Source organism: Micropterus dolomieu, linkage group LG10, assembly GCF_021292245.1.
Source record: "Micropterus dolomieu isolate WLL.071019.BEF.003 ecotype Adirondacks linkage group LG10, ASM2129224v1, whole genome shotgun sequence".
Classification (NCBI taxonomy): Eukaryota; Metazoa; Chordata; class Actinopteri; order Centrarchiformes; family Centrarchidae; genus Micropterus; species Micropterus dolomieu.
In genome coordinates, this window is record NC_060159.1 from 12,772,854 (window position 1) to 12,800,634 (window position 27,781).

Genomic DNA, 27,781 nt, shown 5'->3' on the forward strand with positions numbered 1-27,781 from the left:
TGCAGATCTCCTGTTCCTGCTGAGGCGTAAAGAGTGCTCTTCTGCCACCACCATGAGGTTGTCATATCGTCCTATATATTGAAAGAGAGAATATCACATTTATTGTACTGTACTGTACTGAAGCATTACTGCAATTGGAATATCATGAAGAATTACAGTATTGCACGATTACATACTATTTTGTCTGGCAAAATGTTTGGATGATGGATGACACTGTGGACTGGTCTACGTTTGGCTGCACCCAGGCAGCCAGCTTCTGCCACTGTAAGGCCATGATTAATTACATGGTCCACAAGTGTGGCCCATATTTCATCTGGGATACATGTATGTCTTTGGAGTCTTCTCCTTGCTACACCACCACGCATCCTTACTCCTCATCCTAATCCATGAGCAGGCTGTTGCCCCTGTACAATATTTATCTGAGCAGTATCCTCCATGTTCACAAATTGTATTAAGTGTGTTTTGCTCAAGCTTGTTTTAGAATTAGTATTAGTACAGGTGTAGTCTGTTCATCCACAAGTCTGTTAGATAACTGCACAGCATGTGCCATTGTTTGATGTAAGAACTAAGAACAATGCAATTTATGAAATGTGATTTTGACAATTAGATGGACTACTCTGCATGTGATGACTTACACCATGAAATAATTCTAACATATTTTGGAGAGTAAAGACACTCAACTGAAAGGAAATAAAATCTATTTTGATCAGTATATAACCAATGTTCAAATTGTAGACAATTGTGTGTAGTAATTTGCCTAAATGTGCTAAAACATTTACAAATGGTAAGAAAGAATAAGAAATGTTTTTTCTGTTGTGCAGAAGTAATAAAATGTTACTATACTGTTTTGACGACTTCAGCTTTCTCCTGTTTCTTAGTACTATAAACATATGGTCCTATTCTTACTTATTTTGTTAGTGTATCAAAATGTTCACAGTGTTTTTAGCTGTGCCAGCTGTATGGCTTTATGGATGGCAATGTCGGTCTGTCTGTCTGTAGTCTACCACTTTGATCCAGATCGAATTATCTCAACAACTATTGGATGGGTTGCAGTGAAATTTCATACAGACATTCATATTCCCTGGAGGATGTATCCTAATCACTTTGGTCCCCCTAGAACAATCCCCTGACTTTTCCTCTAGCACCATCTTGAGGTTGACATTTTGGTTTTGAGTGAAGTGTCTCAACAACTATTGGATAAATTGCAGTGAAATTTGGTACAGACATGTACAAGTGTCTTCCTCAGGATGATTTTAAATAACTTTGGTGATCCATCAGCTTTCCATCTAGTTCCATAATCAGTTCAGATTTTATATTTGTTCAATTCTTTCCCCCATCAGACTCAGCTGTACTTTGTGCGTAGCACTAATTAGCTAATGTTAGCATGCTAATATGTTAAAATAAGATGATGAACATGATAAACATTTTACCGCTCAAGGTCAGCATGTTAGCATTGTCATTGTGGGCATTTTTGGCTTGTTAAAGTGAGCAATTAGCTCATAGCACTGCTAAGTACAGCCTGACACAGCAGCTCGCATGGCTGTAGACTCTCATGTTTGTTCTGAAAGCAGCAACACTAGCCAAGGCCTTTTATTATTTCTCTGCTTCCCCAATCTTTCACACTGTTTAAATCTAGTCTTTGTTTCTCCTCCGTACTCCTCTCTCTTCTCTTCCCTCCATGTTTTGCAGTCACCCTATAGCCAGAGGGCAAAATCACACAACCAGAAAGCCAGTGAGGAAGCTTATTAAACATGACACTCACTGAGCACACTCAATATAGGCGAAGGCCATGGGCTCTGAGGTCTACGTGCCAATTAGGAAAATCTGATCAATCATACCAGTCAATCTGAGCTCTCGCTCACTCTAACGCTCTCTCTCTGTATTTTCCTCCTCTATTTTTGCTTCTCTTGCACATATCTAGTCTAGTCCCCATCCCTCTCGTCTACTTTGAAAATACTTCCCAGCTATACACACCAGCACTGCTGTTGCACACAATCACGCATAACTTGTTACAAAATAAACAGGGAATAAAAAGTCGCTGTCTACACACACACACACACACACACACACACACACACACACAAACACACTCCAGCAAGCTATTCATCACAATTTAGCCAGGCATTAGACATTGAGGGACAATAACACCCTGTCTAGAATAGCATCTAAAGCACAAACAGCTACAGACTTCTCCTCCCATGACACTCATATTTCCCCTCCATTTGTCAACACACTCTCTCACACTTTTTAATTCCCAATAAGCTGTCTGTCATCCTTCTTTTTTTCTTTAAAAACTAGGCTATGCCATTCAAGTAAGTTTAAAGAGAACATCAATCAAAATCAGCTGAGTATTTGATCTATTTATATATATTTTGTACTTTTTAAAATGTTTTTTCTGAAGTTATACATTTCTTTTTAGCTCTTTTTATTGGTGTTTAAAAAGATATTTATGATCAATGTCATGACACTGCCAGTAAGTAGGCAATGGTAAAACTGCACCTTCTGTAATGTTATGTGTCCCAAGCCACCATTAAAAGTTGCCTTAATTTAGTTTTCTTGTTAATGTAACCACTCTATTATAAAAAGTACTGTATCATCTCTTAAAACGTCTACAAAGAATTATGATTTTTGTTCGTTTTTGAGCATTGACAGCTACACCAGCATGCAGCGATTTTGCACTCTTTTCTGTAAATATAGTGAGACGTACAAATTCTACATTGCTAGGGGAGATGGAGCTCAGTAAAGATTTTTTGTATTTGTCTGTCATCTTAACTTCACCTGAGTCCTCTCCACCTTCTTTCTCATCAAGCCACTGATGGAGTGCTGTAGGAAAAGTGTCTTCTTAAGGTCTTGTCAAAAGCTTGTTAAGAGGTGGTAATAAGCTTGCTAGACTGGTGATGATGAAAAAGAGAGATCTGCTCACAAGATCTAATTTCAGAGCCAGCGACTAGAATGCTGTAGGCAGACTTGTTTTGTGTGCATAAAGTATTAAAGTGCACTAGCACCACCTATAGACAAGCTGTGTACATATGAACCATCACATTTATCTGAACATCTACAGTAAAAATATGTGTGCACAACTAAACTATATGAGGTTCTATGATATACAAATAATGGATTTTATCATTAAATATCATATGTGCATGAAAGTTGATCCTTTACATTGGAAACAGTAGTTTGACAAAATAATCCGCATCTCACAGTCGGTCAGCAGACAGAGTGAGGTGTGGTTGAAAGCTCATAAAAGCTAGAAATTGGATTATTTTGTCAAAGCACATAGTTTGAGGATGATGATGCATCATAGGTAGAGATTTATTTTTGTTAAATGTACTGTAGCATCTCTCCTCTTAACATTCACACTTGACAGGTGATGTGGTTTAAGACTTTTATTTTTAAAATCACAAAAATACAGTTAATATAGTCTTTGGATTTAGCACTAACTTTGCTGTCCAAGTTGTGATTCTCACTTTCACCCAGCAGATGGCACCACAACTAAGAACAGAACGTGTACAGTAAGTATTATGCTTTTAATATTAATACTTATATTGTATTGGGAGCCAGCCTTGTTCAGGTTCACACTCACCTGTAATCAAGACTAATTGCAGGTGTTTTGTCGGTTTGTATATACAGAGCACAAATATCCTAGGAGCGACCCTCCCCTGTTTGATGCTAAGTGTCAAAATATTTAAGTAACTTAACCCCCTATGAGTTCTGGACATGACTTAAACTCTTTTGGCCATGTGACTGTTGAGTCACCTCAAATGACTGTCAATGATTGGAAGAATGTTTGAGTAAAATGCAATAGTGACAAGAGCCACCATATGAGAGAGCCTGTAACCCCAAAAGCTGTAACCTCAAATAAAATAAAATAAACATAAGAGAGACATTAAAAACACAAACATTTATTTGACCACATATAAAACAGACAGGAACTGAGACATGATGGAACGGGTGGAAAAAACAATGCTGAAGCCAGATCCCAAACTTCTTCCATGATGGTGTCCAAGGGCAGAAAAGAAGCTGCTGTGTGCAAATGATGATTGTATTCCCATATCCCACATTAAATATCAAGTTCAGCCTTGACTTAAAAAGGTGTGGTGGGAAAATGTGGGTAGTGCAAAACACAGGTATGTCATTTCTTCTCCACAGTCACAGACTTGTAGCACATTCCGGATCCAGCAGCTTTACAGAGAAGACCAGCAGCGTTCATCCACACCACACAACCGCAAAACCTGCCAGACAAAGAGGATTACAATTAGAAACTATTCACTACGGGAATGATGACAGAAGCGAATATCGGTTTAATTACCGGTGTAATTATAAGCAATAACAGTGTTCAGAAGCATATCCTCACAAAGACATGCCAAACTTTTGAAACCTTCATGACAGACTGACTAACAAGTTATCTTTCATAATTGGGCGTAACAAATTATGCTTGTGAGAAACCAGCGTAATTTAGGGCAGCACGTTCAGCTAAAGGCCAACATCCAAGGTTTTTGTCCTACCTCTTTAGAAACAGACAAGTCAAGAAGGCTTAAGTAGGCCTAACTAAGATTTACCCAACGTAGCAAGACAACTTTCACGTTACCATTCAAGATAAATCCAGCTTCTTCTGAGTTTCTGCCAGTTTCTCTTGTAGCCGTTTCTTCCTCCAGTCCAGAAACCGTCTCCTCATTCTGTTAGCCTGCCACCCCGCCAGGAAGCCGGCAGCGAAAGAAACCACGACCGCGACTTGTAGCGTCCTCTCCGAGACTTCTGCCATGTTCACCTCTGGCTGACAGATGCACACATTTGTGTCAGCCGCATGAAAATACTACAGGAAGTGAAACGCTCCTATTCACGCGATATTACAGCAACGTTAATCTCGCACGCTCCTAAATAAAGGTCCGGAAACCCTCTCTAGAAAACCGGGGTGAAGTTAGTTTAATATTCAACATTCGTCGGTTTTCGTGCCTGTTACATTCAATAGGATCGGTGTCAAAATCTCCATTTCTCCCAGTTTTGGGATATATTGGAAAGCTAATTCAGGCAGAAGTTTCAAAGCTGTGATCAATAAAATGAGAATCCCTTAACTCCAATATCAGGGACACAATGCCTGAAATATGTACCTTTTGACATTGTAATTTCAATATCTTGCTCATTTGTGAATATATTGGCATCAAATCACCTCTCATCTCTCCAGCACATCCTCTCACAACTTTCACACCTGTAAGATTTTGACACCGAGCTATTGAATGTAACAGGCGTGAAAACCGACGAATGTTGAATATTAAACTAGCTTCACCCCGGTCTTGAGAAAGAATAGGCCTATAATTAATTGAATATATTTTAATATATATTGGTTCATAACATTGATTGAACTTAAGGTGCAGAATTTAGTAGGGGCGGTAAGAACATGTCCCTACCAATATCCAGTCCTACTTAATTGTCCCTTGCAATAATTTTGATCAAAACAATGAAATATAGGCTAACCACTGTTGTCAGTCTAGTCAATGTATTTGGTACACAAACGGTTAACAGCTCTTGTTTTCTTCTACAAGTACAACGTTTTGCCCCCTCATATGCCACACAGTGGCTGCCTACCTTTTTCAGACCCTCAGACAGCTGGTAGGTGATTTTCGGGGGGTGAGAGGGGCTGGCGCTATCCGTGGTGCTGGAGACCAGAGAGATTTTTTTTTGCTTGTTTACCTTTTTACTCTCAGTCCCGCCCTTCTGTCATGGCTATAATAGCCTATGCTCTAAACTATATACTATAAATACTCAATAGCCTAATAGGCCTACTATATTGGAGCCTATAGTGCCTGGCTACTCTATTAAGTAGTGTCACCTTCGTGATCTAAATAGCAGCTGTAGTCGCAAGAATATCATAGAGTCACAGAGCTGCCTGTTGTATGCCTATTCGTATTTAAGTTTGAAAAGATTATGTTTTCCCACCTTGCATGCCACACTGGTTTGGTCTGCTGCCTACCTTTTTTAGGCCCTTGGCGACTTCATTTCTAAAAATCTCCTGTCATGAGTTGTTTTTAACAACAATGACATGAAGTATCTGCACTAGGAATTAAGACATACAACTTCTAATATAGACTACTACTACTACTACTACTAATAATAATAATAATAATAATAAGTCGGACTTCGTTGAACAAGAAGGTTTATTTTGTCTGGAAAAAGTATGCTTTAAAAAACATTATATTAAAAAGAAAAGAAAGGTCATTAGGGAGTCAACATGTATTAAATATGGCTCACAGGTGTGATAAAGATTTGTGGAAATTTCTAGTTTGTGGAAACGGCTCCCAATAGCCCAATAGTCCAAAATACCTCTCCCAATAAATTGGGAAAGGTATTTTGGGAAATAAAATGTGGAAGTTTGATGTAGCCTAAAGCTCCCTAGGGCTCAAGACAATCATGAAATGCAGAATGCATACATAGAGATATATGCTGTACTCACATAAGCCTGTGGCACTGACTTTAACACATTTGAGCGAAACACATAAAACACAAAATATTAAAGTGAGTAACAAGTAATGTACAGTAAGTTCTAAAAAAAGAAAAAAAGCGTTTTATTTAAAAACAAGTTGTACATGTTTGTCATTTACTACATGGGATTGATCATTAATGTGTTTTCCAGTTCTTGTTTTTTTACAGTTCTATATGACAAAACTGAATTAATGCTTGAAACATTTTACTTAATAGTTTTTCACTTTTTACTATTTGGAGATGAACTACCGCTTTATCATTAGGCAGAATAAAACATGAAGCATTTAAATTCAAAATGAGGAGGTATTGCGTGAGAAGAATGTAAACTGTTGATTTATCAGAGAGTCAGACAGAGATATCGATGAAGTGTATGAGATGAGAGATTAAGTTGTTAAGTGTTGTGGTTGTAGTGGCAGTAACGGTTTCAGTGAGCACCAAGTTGTACAAGTTTGCTACAAGTTGCTTTCTCTCACACCAGGTTGCAACCCCGAGTGAAACAAACGCCTCACTAGGCAGGTTGCAAAGTGGCCTGCTACTCTACAAGTACCATGTAACATGATATACATGAAAGACACCCCAATGTCTGTATGTCTCCTTTCCTTCCTGTCATTATGAGCGCTGTGTGATTACATGCGCCTCGGAGTGGTGTAACGCCTCACTGTTGTGCTGTGCTGTGGTTTGTGGTGAAACTAAATGTTCATGTTAGCAAATCACTTTGTTTCACTTTGTTTCAAATACATCACTTGTTTGTTAATGCTGTTATCCGTGTTTTAATATTAAGACAAAGACTTAATACAAAATTAAATGGATTAGAGAAAGGGAAAGTCTCTCCCTCGAGTCAGGATTTCTCACTTATATTAAGAATAATTCCTCTTAATTTGGATTTACTCAAAAGCGGCTGACACAAGCTCAAGGTCAAAGTGAAAAGATTTCAAAACTTGCTGAAGAGTTTGAGAGATCAGTTGTTAGTAGTACAGTTTGTGTCTAGGAATGATACCTGGGTCAACATTATCATCAGTTTACAACAAAACTAACTAAAAAACTATTATTTTCAAACTGCAGCAGCATTGTACCAAAACCTAAAGACTCGAGGAAAAGCACCATCCACGTTTGTTAAGCTCCCTGTCTCTGTGGGTCGTCTGAGGTGTTGATACGGTGTCTATAATTAAGATCTGCACAAATACATGCTGTTGAGAGTCAGATGTTGTAAGCTGTGTGAAGATTGCAGAGTGGACGTCAATACAGGCCACGCTTCGATATGCAGTAGCTGCCATATGAGTGGAGTCTAACTATTTATAATCTAAAGCCATTCAGATACCCAGTAAACAATGATGGTGATGAAATAATTCCTTCAGCCGCAAATAATCTCAATATGTACAGTCAACATGTCCAATTTGTCAACAAAATGTTGTGCAGATGCAGTAAAAGCCATTAAGTGCACAATCTGGATCCAAAGGCATTCATGATGTATTGCTGATGGTTGAGAAGGTTTGAGAGAATCCGCACTGGTATAGTTTTAGTGAAAGGTGATCAGGGGTTTGGCTCCTCTGCAGTAAATCACAAACGATTCTGTTTAAGCCTGTCAATGTGGTAACAGAGTTTGAGCGCAGGTCCCAGCTTGAGTCCCAGATACTTCATCATCATCTCACTTTTCAGCAAGAGCAGAGCATCTCCGTCTATCTCCTGAAACACATCACAGAACTGTATGACTCAGAGGATACACACTTTTCACCTGTCTGCGCAGATAACTTTATGCATACAATACTTCAATATTTACAACAACGCTTTAAATCCTGCACCTGTAGCATACTAACCACTTCAATAAATAATAAATTAAAGAAAGTCCAAACAAGAAGTTATAAAATTTGAAAATGTAAAATAACAGAACAGCTAAAAGAAAATCGAAGATACTAAAAGCAACAAGTTTTATATATATAATAAAGCTCATACCAACCCTTTTATCCTGTGCTCAGGCTCAGAGCCTTGTGGCTATGATAAGAAAAGCCTGGTCACTTTAAATATTAATCCACAGTCCTGCCTGAGGATGAGAGGCAGCACAGTAGTTTATGGGGACCTTAAGGGCTTATAATATAGCTTGGAGCCAGACCCCTCTATGCTTTAAAAATGCTTTAATAGTCATAATTTGGCTTCCATATCTGATTTACATTCAGGACCGCAGGGATGGATAAATAGAGCCACACTTGTCTCATAACAGATATTTAATTTAAAGTGGACCCTACCTCTTGCAATGGGTTTAACCCCAATGTATGATGGGATGTATGTATTTATCTTTTTAATTTAAAAGGGACTATGTGATGCACCGTACCAGATTATAGCTTTAAGCTAATTTGCCAAGACCCTTGGCAGGTCAAAACAAGAGACAGCATGATAACACAATACAAAGGTATACGAAAAAAGAACACGCAATACAAAGCTACACACAATAGCACACAAATCAAATGTAATCAAAAATGTATGCTTGTCAAGTAAAGGCAAGTCATGAAGACCATAAAATAGAATTCAAGGTCAGTGAGTACAGAGCTGAGCAGCTTTTAACAGACTTATAGAGCTGCAGCTCTTCACATTGTCAGGCAGGATGATTTGTGGCTTTTGCAGGAAAAGCTGATTGCCCAAATTTGCAACATGGTGAAACGTAGTTTTTAGAGTTTGTTTGTAAATGAACTGTTGGCTGTGTCCAGAGAGAGACCGCTTCAAATGTTTTCCAAGTTGTCCTTTTAACCATGTTTTTAATGTTTCAAATTTCGATCTAGGATCACGGCAAGATATTTAAAATCAGTCCTTTCAACTTTGATGAGAAGATCAGCGTTAAAAGGTTTTAGAAATAAACATACCTTTTGTCTTGTTAACATTTAGACTCAGACATGATTGATCACGTCAACGTGTGATCCTTTCCAACTTTCAGCTTTAACATTAAACTGTTGAGGGAGAGTGTTAAAATATAGGCTAAATAAAAGGAGGCCTAACATTGATCCTTGTGGAACACCTATTTTATAGTTCATGTTACTGGACAGTGCGTCACAAACTTGAACACATTGCATGCTGATAGATAAATATGAAGATATCCATGCCAGTTCCAGTGTTTCCCCTATATGCAATCATGACCGCCTACTAAAATTTCCCACGATAATTAAACTATGCGCTACAAATGTTTTCACTCGCACACTGTGGGAGCATGGCAACACTCAATGCTTGGCTTGCTTCCTCTCATCGTTCTATACAAAACATCTACGTGACAGATGCTGTTATAACAGCGTAACTCCTGTAAGGAATCAGGAGGTGCGTAACGAGTGTTTGATTGTCCGAGCGGCAGAAAGTGACGGTGAACGCGAGCGGAGGAAAATATTCTGGCAGTAAATGTACGCTGTTGGTTACAGTGTGTCGGCTTCTCAAGACCAAGAAAAGTCTGTTGTTTCCCCACCTGCTGAAAAAGTGAAGCCTGTTAGTGCTATGTTAGCGTCCCCCCTCGCCTTCAGACTGAGCTGGGCAGGAAAGCTTCAACAGCAATCTGCATCTTTTGGCTGTTATGTAACTTAACATTAGCTCAATAGAAAGTAACTGGTAGCTGTGTTTATTACTGCCTACTTGCCCAATGATGAGAACATCTGAGAGTAAACTGGTGAAGCCTGCAGCTCTGTCCTGTACAGACTAGTTCAATTATTTTTCAGATGAAAGAGTGGTTGTTAGGAAAAGAAAGGACGGTGGTGACTGGAGGAGCTCAGGTTAGTAAAGCAAATTAGTGATGCAAACTAGTCCTTTTAAGCTAATGAGGAGACGTTTCTTTTTGGATTTTAATGTGCAAATAAAATTCACCTCAGAAGGGAGGTGGTAAACACTGAAGTTTTAAACTACTCTGATGTGCATCGCATGCTCATGGACACAAGAGCAATACTGCTGAGACATGTTGTTGGGGTTTTATATTCAGACAAAAATTTTGCTTCATCTCCACTGCTATAACTCCATCCTAGGGGAAACACTGAGTTCTCAGATGAAGTCCAACTACTCCTCCTTTATTGAGCATTTAATTATAGGATGAATGTAAAGCTCTTTTTAAATAAATGTTTTTACACTATCTGTCGATTTTCATATGCTACAGTATAAAGTACACTTCACTCACATGCTTCCTGAATGCCTCAGCGTGGGGTCCCAGGGCCTGGGGGTCAGCATCTTTGATAAACCGAACAACCTCGTCAACACCCCAGCTGGACGGGTCCTTACCAGCAGGACGCTTGTACTCTCCAGTGTCTGGCATCGGACTGTAAGCTAGGTAGCACAGGAGAACAGGTCAAGATGCTCAAAGGCTTATCATAATGGGGAACCAAATATACAAACAAACAAATAAACAAAACATTGACATTCTTATAATGTCACTTGACAAGAGTTCCACAAAGAACAGTTCAACATTTTGGGAAATACACGAATTCACTTTCTTGCTGAGAGTTGGACGAGAAGATCAGTACTCTCATATCAGTCCATTTAATATAAAGCTATAGTCAGGAGATAGCTAGCTTAGCATAAAGTCTGTAAACAGGGGGGGAAGAGCTCTGTCTGAAGGTAACAAAACGGCACTTCTGAAGCTCATTCATTAACACGTTGTATCTTGTTTGTTTAATTAGTACAAAAACCAAACTGTTACAAGGTCACTTTGTTGTTTTTTCGGGGTGTTAACTGCAGGACTTCACCTTGGCTGGGCTTTCTGGAACTTTCTCGTTACCATTACTTTGCCAGGCAACCAACAGAGACTCCAGTCACACTCAGTTTGGAAAGCATTAGCATAGCTGTATGCTACTCATGCAAACAAACGGAACCAGCAAAGTCACAGCTCTTCCTGAGATGTCTAGCTAATTTCACAAGTCATAGATATTTCTGAATTCTATTTTATGTTGGAGCAATGTTGTACAATATAAAACCATATTTCCACGAGTTCCCACCTAATTGTTCAAAATGCTCTTTGTATAACTTGGTCAATGAAGAAGCCAAGGGGTTTCCCAGATTAAAGGCTCTGCACACCCACCCACTTTACATTGGGGCAGGGCTAAGATGGAAATTACATGGGACAGACCAATAAGAGTAAGTGTAAGTTATCCAAACTTAACAGGTGCTACTAGAGAGAGAGAGTGAGATGTCAATCAAGTACATTTGGCACACACCTCCACTGCACTAAAAGGTCTAATCAGGCAAATAAGTGAAAACACCTGTGCAGGTGGACCATGTTAAAGGCACAGGTACAAAGCGGTTTAGCCTTTTAAAGGATGAAAGCAAAATAAACATATAAAGCAAAATTACATTGATATAAACTTGTAATGTGTTGGTGGACTTGATGGCCTCACCATTCCTGTTTCCTTCCTGGAAGCTTCCTGGGCTCGACGCTTGTCTGCACAAGCCCATTGGAGTAGAGCAACTGCTGCCACGGAAACCATAGGAGTGCTTTGGTGGGTACTGTGATGTCATGACATTGAAGGCAGAGTCGCTGGGATCTACAGCGTAGCGCTTGGAGTCCACTGGTGGGTCACATAGGAAGTCATCAGGCATTGGTGTCTCTGCTGGAGGAGGAACGACAGGAAGTGGCATCATTAAAGGCAAGCCTGTCTTGATGATGTCTTTTTAGTGTGGCAACGTCAGCAGGTTTTCAATTATCCTGAAATTTATCAACATCTACTACATGGATTGGCACAAAATTTGGACATGGTTCTCAAATTTGGACATGGTGGATGTATCCTAATGACTTTGATGATTCCCTGACTTTTGTCTACCATGAGCTTGTGTCAACAACTATTGCTCACTGAGGATTAATTACTTTGATCACTCTTCATTAGGTCAACATTTCAGTTTGCCCATTACTTATGAATAAACACCTGTAAACGTAATGGCATTCCCATCAGCTTTAGCTGTACTTTGTATTAAGTGCTAGTTAGCAGATGTTCCTAACACACAGTTGGAAACAAAAATGGTGGACATGGTAAACATCATGTTAGCATTGGATGTTGATGCTAGCATTCAGCTCAAAGCACTACTGTGTAGCCGTATACACCAAAATGGTCAAGTTTATGTTTATTCAACATAAGGTCAGGTTCAGGTTTATGTTTATTCAACATTTAACACTAAGACAACAGCTTTGTACAACAGCTGTACATCAAACATTTGCAAGGATCTTACTATCTGTTTAAATATTTTACTTTGCTTTCAGGCCAATATAACATCTGCAGACTTATGGATATTAGACAGCAGTTAAATTGTTCATGCACTTTAAATTGTGAGTTAAATAAATACATAGGTAAGCTAATTTTAAGCATCTTCAGCCTGTAACTGCTTGGATGTGAAAGGGACAAAATTGTGTCAGTAATTCCTCTGAATCTGCTCCCTTTGGGCCAACCGTTTTTCAGCTTGTCAATAATGTAGATGCCTGCCGGTTATGCCAGAGCTGGGCAGTTATGGATTTACCTGATGACAGATTTATAAGATTGAAATACTCCACTGAGATGATTCTGAATTACCCCTTCTTTGTGCTCACACAAAGGTCAAACGTATTGTATTGTATTCTGAAAAATTAATTATGTGATAAGATCTGCGCATGTGAGTTTGGAGGCTTATATTGACTGACACACACACACAGTACAGAACTGCCTGCATATCCGACAGTAAATGCCTAATATTTTTGCACTTGACATATAGTTTAATCATTTAAATTATAACACTATATCCTTGTATATCTACATTAAGAGTCAATAACAGTTTTCTTACATCTTTACATCCTAAAATCTTAAATGTTCTTAAATAAAATGTGTAAATACTATAAATGGTACCAAAATAATAAAAAAGGTAATATATTTTTGTAAAACAAATATGATATAATACAATTTTCAGTATTTGAAAGGAAATGTACACTGCTTAGACACCATACCAAAGATTATCCATGAAAGACAGGGACTATTTTTGAAATACTTCTCCATTCCACTAGAGGAATGATTTACATATGTGTTTGGGTGGCACCACAGGGAGTACACTGGTTTGTAGTGTGTGTATATACAGTGTGTGTGTGTGCACGCTGATGTACGTCTACAGTCTGACATCAAACACTTTTCATGAATTGCAAGAACAAAGAGCACACCGCTGGTCCTTGACACATGATATTCCCATTCCCACCTCAAATACGCTAAAGACTATCTTTAAATATTTGCTTATTCAGAGCAGGACAGACCGTGAGGGGGGAAAAAGGGAGAGGAGAAACAAAATGAAAGCGAGACAGAAAGGATGGCTGTATGAGATGTATTTTCTTTTGTAAAAGAATTAAACATTTTCCCCAGAGCCTAAGCAGGAGAGGAAAGCTAGATGAGAAGACTGAAAGGGAATAAGAACAAACATATTTTTGTGTTATGTTCAAAGGCATGTTTCTTATTTTAAAGTATGTAAACATACACAGTAAACCTATAGACACTAATACTGTGTTTGATTCAACATGCAGCCATGCACAAGAGTGTAATGTTGAACATCTAAACACATATCACAGAGAACAAGTCATATGTGTATTTAGAGAACAAAGGAGAGAGACACCACACTGACGCTTTTAGATACAGAAGGGTGTATTTTAGCACAGAATTGAGAGCAGTGTAGCAGAGGGTTGAAAACGATCAGATAGAAAAACAAAAGAAAGGAAGGAAGGGCACATTTCATACCACAAAGTCACACCACCAAGTCAAGCTGTGAGCATATAAGTGTAAAAATGAGGACCCCCTTCCTCATTCTCAATGGCCCCTGACATTGTAACTTGAATCAACCCCTTGCTTCTCTAATATCATATCCCTCCTGTTTTATTACCATTACATTTTCTGATTAGGATTTCACTCTCTACAGACCCATCATCATTTATGTTCTAGATAGAAAAGCTTATAAAGGTTATGGTGACAATGTTTTTAACGTGTGTGGTGTTACCTGTTAGGACTTGTGGTGTGGCAGAGTGGGGGACTATAGCAGCATCCTGTGGAAGGGAGCCCATCTCGGGCTCTGGTGTGCTGCTGGGAGGAGAGTTAGCTAGTGGGGACATCACCATCCTGGGCTTCAGCTGCACATATTCAAAGGCACACACACACATACATACACACAAATCAATCAATCAAGAAAAACATAAGGATGCAGGCGGCCCCATGTGACAGCAATTCTCATCAGAAAACCAAATACTGACCTTACAGCTAGTGGGGCAAAACATGTAATGTTTGGCCAAACATTACATGTTTTAAGTATTAACTAAAAGTGGGGTAAATTATTCTAATCAAATACACATCTTTTTTTTATCAAATTCAGTGAATATCTCCTCAGGGTCCTTTAGCTGTTCATTCTGTGTGTGTGCACTGAATAAAAATTCAAGGTAACGTTATGTACTCAGCCCTGGCTCTGTAAATGGGAAACAAACAAAGTGGCCTGCACCCCGCATCACAAAACTATTCCAGCCATGTTACAGCCATGATTTGCCCATTGGCATTCAACTTACTTTCTAGTTTGCCAAAATATGCAATTGTTGTTAGCTATAGTGGCAGGGCAGTTGTGAGTATCACTGTCTGGAGCTGGTGTGCTGCTCTGGGACCATCTCGTCCTCTCGTTCGTAGCAGAAACTGTAGCGACATTATGCTAACCCACAAATTCGCTAACATTAGTTACATTACTTGATAATTCTTTCGCGCTCTATCATGGTATTTTTCATGGTGTTCTCCATAATCGCTTACTCCAACTTGAAGGCCTTTTTAGACGAAACGCTAATAAGTTGTGTGAAAATCGTCAAAGTCAATTCTAAAATTCAAGCCCATCTATCTCTACGAGCGTTTCCACACAGAGTCTGAACCTTTCATAGTTTACCGTGAAAGTTTTTTTCCGTGGGTGTTTTGATTTCTGCAAATTTTGGATGCGGATAAAAACAAGCCAACCACCACAAAATTTACTTTTGCTCACACAATCAATAGATTTTCTCGGACGTCAGTGTCATAATTACGTTCACACTTCACACAACAAGATGGATATTGATTGCTTGATCCATTTGGTCTCACAACATTGTACCTTGTTTGACAAACAAAATAAAGATCACAAAGAAAAAGGTGCAGAAACCTCCGGGATACCGACATTAACAAAGGAGGATAAATCCACAAAGAGTGCAAAGCAAGAGGAAAGCCAAAAAGCAATGGAAGCATATGAGCTCATTGGCTTTCCTTGAGAAGAAGGTATTATAGTATGATCATTATTAACTGTAAGTCTTGTATTAAATGCCACGAATCACATATAATAAAAATATACAAATGATAAACTCATTTAGACTCAGTCCAGTCATTAATGATGAAAACCAGTGAAATGAAGCTCAGCATGTAGGCCTACACTCATTACAACAACAGTGTCAATGTCAATACCATTACTAATGACAAATGTAATACCAATGCCTACATTTTACAGGTAGCAGTGCCCATACCAGTGATTTAGCCAATAATTAAAGGTATGTAGTTGAGTTTTTAACCACAGTCACATCGTGACTGATAAGACTCAATCAAGAAGCAGCATCGTTTTCAAAATTCTCTGTTTATGCTTGCCCAGGCTGAAATGCATTCCCAGAGTTTTGAAGTTAAAACGTGTTCAAAAGTCTCTGTTTTAGGGGTTTAAAAAAGTCATAGTACTGTGGACACTAGATCCTCCCAACAAACCTGCAATGCACCAGCAAAAGGCACACAAGAAGAGAACTGCTAGCTATGTAAATGTGAACACAAACACTGCAGGTTTTAATATTTTCATTAACTGTGCTACTGATTTACTGTTCGGCCACAAGGAAACTGAATGTAAACATAACATTTATTTACAAGAACATTTAACAGGATGTCTTTAAAAATAGCACTGTTAACAAAATATGCTGGTTAACTCTCACACAAAAGCAAATATTTATAAATAAATAAAATGATGACTGGCTGACCTTAAAGCCAGGTTTCCTGCCTCTCTTCTTCGGGACCTTGAGAGGCAACAGAGGCTCGACGTAGTGACTCTGAAACTCCAGCTTACGAATAGGAGGCCGTCCTCTCTTCCTGCCAGGTACCTTACCCTGGGGGCCCGCTATGAACTGGGGGCCAAGAGCAGGGGTCTGCATCTCTGAGCCGGCAGACAGGGTACTCATCAGACCTGAGAGAGACAGAGCGATGATTAAATGTAATTTCAAAGTAACAGGAAATGGCAGCTTTAAACTGCACGCACCACTGCCTCAGCCTCAAACTGGAACGGAAACTTAGATATATGTGAGACTACCCCCTCCACACACACACACACACACACACACACACACACACACAGAAACTAACACACACATAAATTATAGGAAATAGTAGAAACAAAGCCACATAGAGCTTTGTACTCCACCACACCCCTCCCCCTCTCCAACTGCAAAAATTGCAATAAATATCATTACTGCACAGACAGAGACAAAGCCACACACACACACACGCACGCACAGACACACAGGAAGTGAAAGCAAAGCACATATACCCACAACACCCACATAATCAAACAATGAATCAAGTGTGCATTCTCTCTCTCTCTCACACACACACACACGCACACACGCACACACACACACATAACAGTGGTTTCAAATGTTTGTCTTGGTACCATTCATCCACATGGCAATGACTTTCACAATACATCTCTCTCTCGAGACCTATCTCGCTGTCGTTTCATTCATGCAACACAAGCGCTTACCTGACATGGCCTTTGAATCTGAAGCTAAGTGGCCAACGTTCCACCAGTTAGCAGACATATACCTATAATTCTGGTGTTTCTAATAGCTGAGTAATACACAGAACTATAGAACTAATATAGAGAGACAGGCAACAATCCTCTTCTGCGATGACAAATACTTTGTTATTACAGAGAGGGGAAATACAGGAACAGAGACAGACAAGAGCACATGAATATGCGTGGTGCCTTCCATCCTCTTCCTCTCAGACTGAATCACGTTTTTTTTAAAGCTTCAAAATTTCCACAAAAATTGTTATTCTGAGCATTGCCTACCATGCACACAGCCGTCTGGTGATCGCTGTCTGTGTGATGCTTCACTCCAGCAGCAGGTTTCTGAATATTCCCCTGATGGATCTCCCACAGTCTGCCTCTACTGTTCTCTGCTGCTACGCGCTGTCAAGACACCGGCAACTCTGCGTGCGTCTCTCTCTCTCTCTCTCTCTCTCTCTCTCTGTCTTCCTCAATCGCCAACCACCTTCCTCCGAAACAACCCCCATCTCCCCTCCCCTTCCCTTCTACCCTAACCCCCTTCCTCTGTGTCCCCTTTCAGTCGTCATAGCAACACGCCTCTAACATCCCGCGGCAGCCGGCAGACCTGCTGAGCTCAAAACGATGTCTGTGTGTGTGTGTGTGTGTGTGTGTGGCTGTGTGGGACTGTAATGTAATTACAGTTGCTGCAGCTCAGGGTTTTTCTTTTCCATCTTCAAAAAAGGCTTAGAGCGGGTGACAAGGGATTCAAGCTGTGCAGTGTTTTGTGCAACAAGCGCTCGGGTTACAGTACTGTAATCTCTCCTCGAATTATTTCTGAGGAAATTCAAATGCAAATTTCTGCACAGGAAGCATAAAGTCCATATTTTTCAATTTTAATCACTTTTAAATGCCTGAACCTTTCTTATACAGACAGGCTTTCAGGTAAAGAGATACATTTTCTGTAAACATCAAAAGGTTTGAGCAGAGGCCCTTCAGGATTACTCTGCTGCTTTTGTTTGTGATGAAAGATCATATTGCTGTCAAAGCTCACAGCCTTCCTTTTATTTATAGACTCTCTTTGGCTTCGTGTCAGCTCATGTATGCTGCTTTTGTTTTATCTATAATAAAAAATCTACACATGGAAAGCAAAGAGACCAGCCAAAGGCAAGGTTGTGTGAGTAGTTTGCCCACTGAGGTGCAGGTATTAAAAAGAGAAGCAGACAGCTTATTTGTTATTATTGGCTACAAGTGTTGAGTAAAACTCAGGTTTTTTCCCCCTCACCACCACATATTGATTAGCTGCGCTCAGGTTGCTACGCTGATTTCCGTTCGCGGTCAAAGAAGCCACATAGGGGGGTTTTAACACTCAATCACACTCAGGTTAACCTTTCACAGGGAGGATCAAAGCTGTGCCCTCGCCTGCACGTGCAGCCGCTGCGAGCGTGTAAAGAGATTTGTCGGGAGCCAGCTGTAAAGCGGTCGCTCACAAGTTCTTCTAACACTGAATGTGACAGGCCAGACAAATTGCAGTATTTCATTACTTGGAGCCCATACGTGAGAATAAAAAAGAGACAATAAACAGCAAGGTCAGGACAATAAGGCTATGATGCTGCTGGCACATGGTCACACACTTCATCTGCACTAATCATGATGGTGGGAGGCCCGTGTGTGTGTGTGTATGTGTGAAGGAAGGAAACCGTAAATCATAAAAGTAATTACACAGTGAGATTAATCCTGATCTCCCTCCTCAATCAGTCCTGTCCCATTACGGTGCATCACATTGCAGACAGAGACAGACTGAGAGAGAACAGATAATCATCTTTTACTTAAAAAAATGGATATGAGGTGGGGAAGCCCATTAAAACTTGCTGACAATATGAGCCAACACCATTTTTTTTTGCAGGCGAGGGGATAGATTTGCACCACTGCACCGCACCCTAACACAGTATGTTTGGGGCCGCAGCCTAATTTGTCAATGGCTAATTAAGCAATTAAAGTGATCAGTGAACCCCTACGCCCAATTTATCCTCTAACTAAGGGATGCTGTCTCCTCTTGGAAGCTGAACGTTAGAGAGAAGCATTTGAAAGCTTTTGGAGCCCGCTGTTTTGGGCACAGTAATGCAGCAATGATCAGCAATGATTAGCATAACTTAATCGCCAGCTTCAGGGGATGGAGATTTGTATCTGTTTCACTTATGCAGAGGGGAAACTGCAATGAAGTGAGTTATGCTAATGCCTCGCTAAACTGCACACCTACACGCATATAAACAGACCCTCTAAACACTGCCACACACACACACATACACCTCCAAATGAATGCATAAAATAACGCGCATTTTAACTAGAAACTACTGTATACACCCTCGCCTGGTTGTAGAATAGATTAGTGTGTGTGTGTGTGTGTGTGTGTGTGTGTGTGTGTGTGTGTGTTTTCTAATCAATGTAACAATATAACAAACCCCCTGAATTTATTTACAGCTCAGACAGGGCGTCACCATGGTAACAGACAGTGAAATCGGATACTGCGCCAGAGTCATGTGATAAGGTGGGTATAAATAAACGCATAAACAACAATGTGTGTATCAAAAAGGCGCGCGCACACACACACACACACACACACACAGCCCCTCCTTATCTCCACTGAGCCCCTTCATAACACAACACACTCCAGAAGACAGGGAAGGTGAAGTGTATTGTGCTTTTCATCAGTTATGGGTCAGGGGGGAAAATGGCAATACTTCAATGCCCTCTTCTCACACTTATACACACACACACACACACACACACACACACACACACACACACACACACTATATGGACGCAACTGAAATTGACTTCTTGAGTTGCTTTAATTTCCCTCTAATGATGTCAGTGTTGTCAAGTAATGTTAATGATGTCAAGTAACTAGTTAAGTAACTAAGTAACTCTCCTGGTCCTACCGAACAGACCATAACTCTTTATTTATTTATTTTATTTTATTTTTTAATATATTTTAATTTTTCTAACACAAACACAAATACGCTTTAATTACTTTACGCTTTAATTACTTGTTTAATGAAATGTATGGGGTTGATTGTTCTTATGTAGTTTGTATGATGCTTTGGCAATATTGTTGTTACACATTCATGCCAATAAAGCTAATTTGAATTGAATTGAACTAGTTAATAGTAACTAAGTACATTTCCTCAAGTACTACTTAAGTTCAACTTTTAGGTATTTGTATTTTACTTAAGTTTTACTTCATGCACTTTTTACTCCACTGCATTTGTGTGATAGCTGTAGTTACTAAGATATAAAAATAAAATATGGTATATTGTTTTAAATAAAACTCACCTTTAATTTTAAACACTTACATAATTATTTATTAATATAAATTATAATATTATAACATTCTGCTCATTATGAGTATATTTTCTAATAATACTTACATACTTTTACCTAAGGTACATTTTGAATGCAGGGCTTTTGCTAGTAAAAGAGTATTTTTACATTGTGAGGTTGCTACTTTTACAAAAAAGATCTGAATAATTCTTCCACCAATGATGTTACAGTTTTTGTTAATTGCTAACAAGCATGGGTCAGTACTGAAGCCACTGTTTTAAAACTCTTCAGTCTACATTAATCTCACTTTCAAAACTCACACAAACCAGCAAAACACTTCATACATCATACGTCTAAAAAATAAATTCATTCAACCATAACACTCGCAACAACTGATCAACTTACCATACATTGTAACTTATAACAAACTGACCTAAAAAATACAAACAACAAGGAGAATTACATAAATTATGAATTTTTATCTTTGAAGTGTGAAGGATTTTTCACATAAATTAGTATTTAATTATAGAATAAGAATATACTTAAATACTTCACTTCTTTACTTTACTTCACTTTATTGACTGTACTAGGTAGGTTAGAATAAGTAAGTACTAAGTATATGTAACAAGAATGAATCAGAAATTCAGCAATTAGCTTCAATATCCTTTATTTTTCTATTATATTACATATAGTAGTTTACTTGTGAAAAATAAAAAGTTGAAACAAAAAACAAATTCCTGAAATGTCAGTGCTGCAGCACAGTTTTTCCCAATTGTTTATACAATGGTACTTGAGACACAATGACCACAACCTGTGATACATGTATCAACCTCCTGAACCAAGCACATTTCCTGCTTTACACTCATTGTAGTTCTGAACCACATTCAAAACACTACCCACAGTAACCTATGCACTTAGATTTAAACATAAAAAATCACATAAATATTCTGCTAGATTTTCTACATATCTCAGTCTGGTTGCTGCAGAAATTCAGGATATTTAAAGCATTTGAAAAATGTGCTGCAAATATAAAGTGTTTTACAGGTGGTTGAGTAGTAATGAAAAGAGCAATGAAAATAATTCACAGTTGGGCCACATACACTTATGTTTTGCTGACTGTGTGAGGAGTTTTGACAATGTGATTTCAGTTTTGACAAATGCATGTTAGCAATTGAAAGAAATTTTAAAACTGCAATCCCGAATACCAATACCAATTACATTCCAGCAGATACTTGCAGTCTAAACAAACCACCCTTGAAATAAGAGTGTCTAAGAATCAACTCTTACCTTGCACGCAGAAGTCAGGGGCCTGGCTCCTCAGTCTCCGCCCAACTTTCTGTGACTCTGCCTCCAGGTTCACCAGCTGCCAGCAGCCCCGCCCCCGGTCGTCACTGCGATCCAAACGCAGACGAAGGCGTACGCCCTTGCTGAGGACGCCGGGTAACCAGGCAACAGGAGCAGGGGGAGGAAGAGGATGGGTTAGTTTCAGGTGGGAGTCAGGTTTGAAATCCCGGCCTCCTCGCAGCCTCATGCCCTCGTAGCCCTCCAGGGGAAGGCGAGATACATCACACTGAAGAAACAGAATGAAAACAATAATATACATCAAATTATTCATCTGTGAGACAAAGAGCATGTTGGACAGGTCCTTTCAGTCTAAATTCAGCTAATCATCTTTTTCTCATGATATAGTTCTCCAAAATTTCATTTCCAACATTAATTGTGTCCTCTACAAATTAATTTCAGACCTTTCAATCCTCAGACTCAACAATTAGTGTGGAAACAACAAAAAGGCAGACAGACTGAAGGAAAGATGGAGATGAAATGGGGGAGAGAGGGAGAGTCGAAGGCGCATTAAAAGAGAAAACAAATGGGTGAGAGGCGGTTGTGTAATTACCAGTGTGTGTTCAGAGGTCAAAGAAATAAACTGTGGCTAATGGGAGAATATGGCTTTGCTAATGATAAACGTATTGGGGACAATGTGTCTATTGTGCTGTAAAGTGAATGCAATTTGGTCTCCAGGCTGCTGGATTCACTGATTAACTTTAACTAACTAAGCTTTCAGTCTTCTCTGTATTGGACGGAACAAAGGCGGGTGACGAGGGGAAAGAGGGATGCAGGGAAAGTTGTTAGAGCTGATGGAAATGTTCACATTTTCAACCTATTACTGCATGCATTTCTTTTTTTCTGTTTGGTGGCGGTCAGTCCTGCGGTAATTACTGCTCAGAGTTTACCCAGAGCTTTATTTATCACTATCATGCTAAGGGCCAGTAATGTGTGTAAGTTCATAGATTAATTTGCATGCTTGGAGACCACATGAATTCTAAAGCATTCTGTCTCATCACAGAAAGTGTACATAATATATTTGATTGATATGATTAAAAAACAAGACTAAGACTCAGTACAACAACAGTACAACAGTAGCATCAACTTAGGCGCAGCAGTGCTTTGAAGCATGCTAACAAAACCATAAATCTCTAAGTAGTGGAATGGCCGACATAATAAAACCTATGTAAATATTCCCAAGGTTCTTTATTTCTATTTCTGAAGTGAGATATCTAGTTCTTCAGATGACTTAGAGTCTTTCACACAAAGTATATATTTTGTGCAAAGTAAAGCAAAAGCCAAAGGTCCATTATCCATATCCACGTCCATATCATTATTTTATTACCTGCCTACTGGCGATATGAATTATTCGCTACAATTAACGCATTAACATCTAATTTTCATTTGTCTACTAGGTGATACGAGCCTCACTGGAATCAAAAAGTGGAATATTAGTTAACAGCATCCGCAATCTATGTGCATGTGACTCTTGCCAATTGTGCTGCTTTGATCAATACGTAAATAAGCTGACAATTTATAATCATAGCTGACTGAAAAAAACAACAAATGTTCCCATTTGAGAAGCAGTGACAATAATGGAATTTTAGTTTTAAAACAGGACTTAAATGATTAATTATCAAAATTGTTGCAGACTTGTTTTTTGTGTCTTGACTTATTGATTCATTGAGTAATCATTTTGGCATTCGTAGACAAAATGTCACCTCCAGTTTGTCTGATATAAGAACGCCCTGCACCTTGTACAATATATTTGAGGGTCAAAAGTGGCAGAAAATCAGCATTCCGGTTTCCGCTGCTGCAGCTGTTTATCAGAGTGTAGAAGCTTTCTTATTGTGAAGACTGACCGAAAGCCTCTTTACTTAGTTTTATACAGTCACTATGACAGGACCAATACTGTGTCATCCTGTAAACATTTCTTTCTGCAACCCAGCACTGCTGACCATCTTTTCTTCATTAAAAAATCATTCTCAAACATTGCCTTACAAGGGGAAAGAGGCTCAAAACAAACTGTGGGATATCCTTGTGGTTCTGCCATAGCTGCAACAACTGTAGGCTCCAGTTCTTCTCTTTCCAAAAGAGCACAGTGCTTCAATAAAAAGAAGTCATCAAGTCAAAACATTTTGTTAAACCCCAAAATGATTGTGTGATTGGGGGAGTGATCTGAACCATCCTGTGATACGAGCAAGAAAGACATATCAGACTGGACTGGACTTGGTCACTGAAATGATTTTCCCGTCGGGAAATGATAACCTTGGTCCCAGGCCTTGGTTTTAGCTCTGCTGCCGCCACTCACCATGTTTGATCCAGGCACAAATATATTTAACAGGGGAACAAACAGATAACAAAAAGTTACACCATACACCTTCTGTGCTCTTGTCCACAGAGTTGTGATGTTGTCGGGATAGCCAATATCTTTCTGTGGAAATGCAGTCATTCTGCAAAGTGCAACCATTTATTTGACTTCAAACTGTCGTTTCAGTGGGCATATTTTGCATATTTTACCGCATCCACCACAGCACATTTGCATTATGGCCTCAAGCAAATTTTGTCTGGTTTGAGGGGAGTCAACGGTTAACTGTCAGTATATTTAAATTTGAGCCATTAATTTAGGCCCATTGATAAGAAGACAGGAGAAGTGTGTGTGTGTGTGTGTGAGTGTGTGTTGTAGGGCTGTCCGCGACTAAGGATTTACACAGTCGAATCAGAATTGTCAAGTCTTGCTGACTGATAGTCGAATCATATGTGTTTGTGTGGCGACAATTGAGGGGCTGGGGGGGGGGGGGGGGGGGGGGGGGGGGGGGGGGGGGGGGGGGGGGGTTTGCGTGCGTGCCGTGCAGCCAACAAGTTCAAGTACTACTTCTAGTACTAGGTCTAGTTCAAGTACTGTTAAAAAATTATATAATATTCTTTGTGTCGTTCATCAATGGTGATAAATGATCCAGCCGTCCCACAAGGCTCCGTCTCTTCAGCAACTGTTCCTCTTCTGCTACTACACGAATACACGCTACCCCTGCACATGCGCACTGACGCCCCCTACCTTGAGGGTTAGGGTTACAATTTTGGATTTATTCACGCACTTTAAAAACATTTATTAAAACCCTTTCATGCATAGTGGACACTACAGTGGACAGCTATACAAAAGCCATTTACTTGAATGGGCAGAGGTTCTGATAGTCTAGTTGCACATCAGCTACTACAGTGGACACTAGTGTGTCATGCCATACACTGCCAACCTCTGGATAGCCGTTGTAAGTGCAACTTAAATTCGTCTAAACCAAGATGGCCGACAGACAGTCGGGAAAACGGAGCAGCTCGATGGTAACATCTAGTAACAACTAAGGAGTAATACAATTGTTAAACTTTCCAAGTATTGGTTTTGTGTTGGGTGGAAATTACGAGTAATCATCTGTCCACTAAATTGGACATTATGCATCACTGGCTATATTTCAATTACAATTAACTACCACTGAGACTTTGTTTTTCTTGAAAATACTTCATGTGCACTAACTTTTTTGGATGTAAATCAATGGATGTATGCTACACTTGGAGTTTTTGTAAGAAAAACAATATTTTGTGCAGATTAGTTCCATTATGTGAGTAACATTTAGTATGTTGCAGCAAGTGATAGACAGGCATTCAGGATAGTGGAGCCAATTCCATCAGATTCAAGTAAGGATAATAGTAGTGGCAGTGATGATGAATGGCTGCCAGAAATAGGAGAAACCCCAAATGCTAGCAGCAGTGATAGTGGAGATGTGGATGCTGAGAAAGAGAGGCTGAGGAGTAAAAAGTGAGGTTCAACGTATTTGCATTACATTAAACAGTATTAGATGTTAAAATATGTGACCACATTATTTTAACAGTATTAAAATTATATTTTTTACATAATATATCATTTTATTTATTGGTTTGTTAAATAAATATTTCTCAAGTTAAAACCTTACGTGCATGCTGTCCACCTTAGTGGACATGTACAAAACTCCTTGAAAAATGTGTGTTTTATAATTTTATTTTTCATGCCTAAAGAGCCATAAAAACACATAGGAAACAAATCCTGACAGAGACTGTCATAATTGATGCATGAAAGGTTTAAAAGTTTCTTTCTTTTTACATTTTTATTTACAGCATTATATTTTGAAATTTATATTGTAATAGGCTGTATGGCAACTGGTAGTTGTGTCTAAAATCAGACGTTGAGCCCTCCCATATCGTCAAAATGGTATGGCCCAATCCCAGCCTCACAGACTTTACTGACATCACTTGGAAATTGATAAGGTGCAAAAGGCAGCAAGGGCGCAAAATGCTGTAAACAGGAATGGGACAGCACTTTGCTACATAATCACATAACCTTGAAGACGCTGAAACACATTGCACACTTTGTATGTTTTTGCCTGATTTTTAAGTCTTACAGGCTCTTGCCCTACAGAGTGGCAATGCACTGTCGTTGGTCAAAACAGCATCATTAATCAAAAACTAAAATAAATAGTTGACTAAACTAAGTGTGTAATAAGGTGATTGCATTCCTCTGACTTCATGTGTTCTATCTTAAGAAAAATTTTAGCATCAGCGTTGGTTTCCATGCTTGTTTGTTTAACGTTCTTCTCATTCTTCTTCTTCTTCTTCTCTTATAAGGCAGATTTGCCTGATATTTCTCTTGCTTCTGGGTGTCCCCTGGTAACCCCCGTGTTTCACGTCACAATGAACTGTGGGCAATTCCCTCAGGCAAAGTCTGAAGAAATGCGGACTTACAAAAAGGGCTCAAAATGTCCGCGAGCTTGACGATTCGATAGTGGGACAGCCCTAAACCCTCACGGATTTACCGGGAACACGCCTCAAAGCCTGTGAGTCAGTGAGTGTGGACATTGGGATTGGCCCTATGATCTTACTTTCTTAACGCCGCTGCGAAGCTTCCACTGTGAGACTGACAGTCGAGTCAGGCTCCGCCCGAAATATTATAGACCCATATGGAGGTCAACCTCCTGAGCCCACTGCTATTTGCCTATCTTAAAAACGTAGGCCTACTTACCTTATGTGCATAACATACTTAAGGATTTATCAGTGGCAATTAGGCTAATTAATGCTCTACCATGACTATAAAAAACACTAACAATAACCTACCACATACAGACATTCATGTGAAATCAAATAGGATGGTTTCTCATATTTATCATTATGATTTATTATTTTGAAAATTGGACAGTAGGCTACATTAGGCCCTGTAACAGAAACATACAAGTCTGAAGCATCATCATGACACTAGCATGCAGCATATGGCATCTCTATAATTCACTCTACAGACTTCTATAGGGACTGAAGTGAGTTTATGTTGACCTTGTTGTAGGATAGACTAGGTAACTACATATAGTCACTATTAATATTGTCCTAGCAATAATGTTACAAAAATGTTGTTGATGCCTTCAAGTTCGTTTTGTAATAAGACTTACCTATACCTATGTCGACGGGCTCAGCGGCGGGAATCCATTTCCCCCGAGCAGGCTGGCTGCGGCGGTGCGTGGAGCAGCAGAGACGGCAGAAAAACCAGGGGAGACTCGGCTTGGGTCAGTCCGGGTTCCGCGTTTGCAGTCACGGCCGGGAAGCGAGGGAGCACCGCGGGCTGGTCTGGAGTCTGCGGGGCGGGAAGCAAAACAAATTCGCAATTTTGACCTTACCGACGCTGTCCGGAGGTTTGAGAGTTGTAACGTCTTTACTGGTGCAAGTTGGTTGGTGGTGGTTATTGGGTCGTTAATAGGTAAGGTGCTGGTGAGGATAATTTTCCTATCTGGCTTTAATGCTGCATCTCATTTACCTGCACTGGTTCAGCAGACAGAGAGGTAGAGGAAGCACGGTAATAACTCAGGAATCCTCAAACTGCAGAGCTTCTGCCCCCTCTTGATAACAT

General features: G+C 39.5%; 2 protein-coding genes across 5 annotated transcripts; both read right to left on the minus strand.

The window, feature by feature from the left end:
* Positions 1 to 3,882: 3,882 nt before the first annotated feature.
* On the minus strand, positions 3,883 to 4,832 carry LOC123977873 (mitoregulin-like). Its single transcript, XM_046060890.1, has 2 exons — positions 4,589 to 4,832; positions 3,883 to 4,232 (listed from the first exon to the last, which is right to left on the minus strand). The coding sequence occupies exon 1, from the start codon at positions 4,760 to 4,762 to the stop codon at positions 4,592 to 4,594; it is 171 nt and encodes a 56-aa protein (XP_045916846.1). The 5' UTR covers positions 4,763 to 4,832; the 3' UTR covers positions 3,883 to 4,232; positions 4,589 to 4,591.
* A 1,302-nt stretch (positions 4,833 to 6,134) lies between these two features.
* Positions 6,135 to 27,729, minus strand: scml4 (Scm polycomb group protein like 4). 4 transcript variants are annotated; one of them, XM_046060991.1, is made up of 8 exons: positions 27,689 to 27,729; positions 27,327 to 27,508; positions 21,829 to 22,111; positions 16,436 to 16,638; positions 14,425 to 14,554; positions 11,826 to 12,038; positions 10,613 to 10,758; positions 6,135 to 8,160 (listed from the first exon to the last, which is right to left on the minus strand). In XM_046060991.1, exons 3-8 carry the CDS (start codon positions 22,070 to 22,072, stop codon positions 8,035 to 8,037), a joined length of 1,062 nt encoding a protein of 353 aa, XP_045916947.1. In that variant the 5' UTR covers positions 22,073 to 22,111; positions 27,327 to 27,508; positions 27,689 to 27,729; the 3' UTR covers positions 6,135 to 8,034. The 4 variants fall into 4 exon arrangements, with proteins under 4 accessions (XP_045916947.1, XP_045916945.1, XP_045916948.1 ...); XM_046060989.1 differs by lacking the exon at positions 27,689 to 27,729 and adding an exon at positions 27,591 to 27,683; XM_046060992.1 differs by lacking the exon at positions 27,689 to 27,729 and having other exon boundaries at positions 27,333 to 27,682.
* Between the last annotated feature and the right edge of the window lie 52 nt (positions 27,730 to 27,781).

What these genes read in the sequence shown, in the direction of transcription:
- LOC123977873 (XM_046060890.1), bottom strand. Translation starts at nt 4,762, where the DNA reads ATGGCAGAAGTCTCGGAGAGGACGCTACAAGTCGCGGTCGTGGTTTCT.
- scml4 (XM_046060991.1), bottom strand. Translation starts at nt 22,072, where the DNA reads ATGAGGCTGCGAGGAGGCCGGGATTTCAAACCTGACTCCCACCTGAAA. An exon ending in CCCTGACTTCTGCGTGCAAG is followed by an intron (nt 16,639 to 21,828) that starts GTAAGAGTTGAT and finishes TGTCTCTCTCAG; the next exon opens with GTCTGATGAGTACCCTGTCT. An exon ending in CCAGGAAGGAAACAGGAATG is followed by an intron (nt 10,759 to 11,825) that starts GTGAGGCCATCA and finishes TGTGCTACCTAG; the next exon opens with CTTACAGTCCGATGCCAGAC.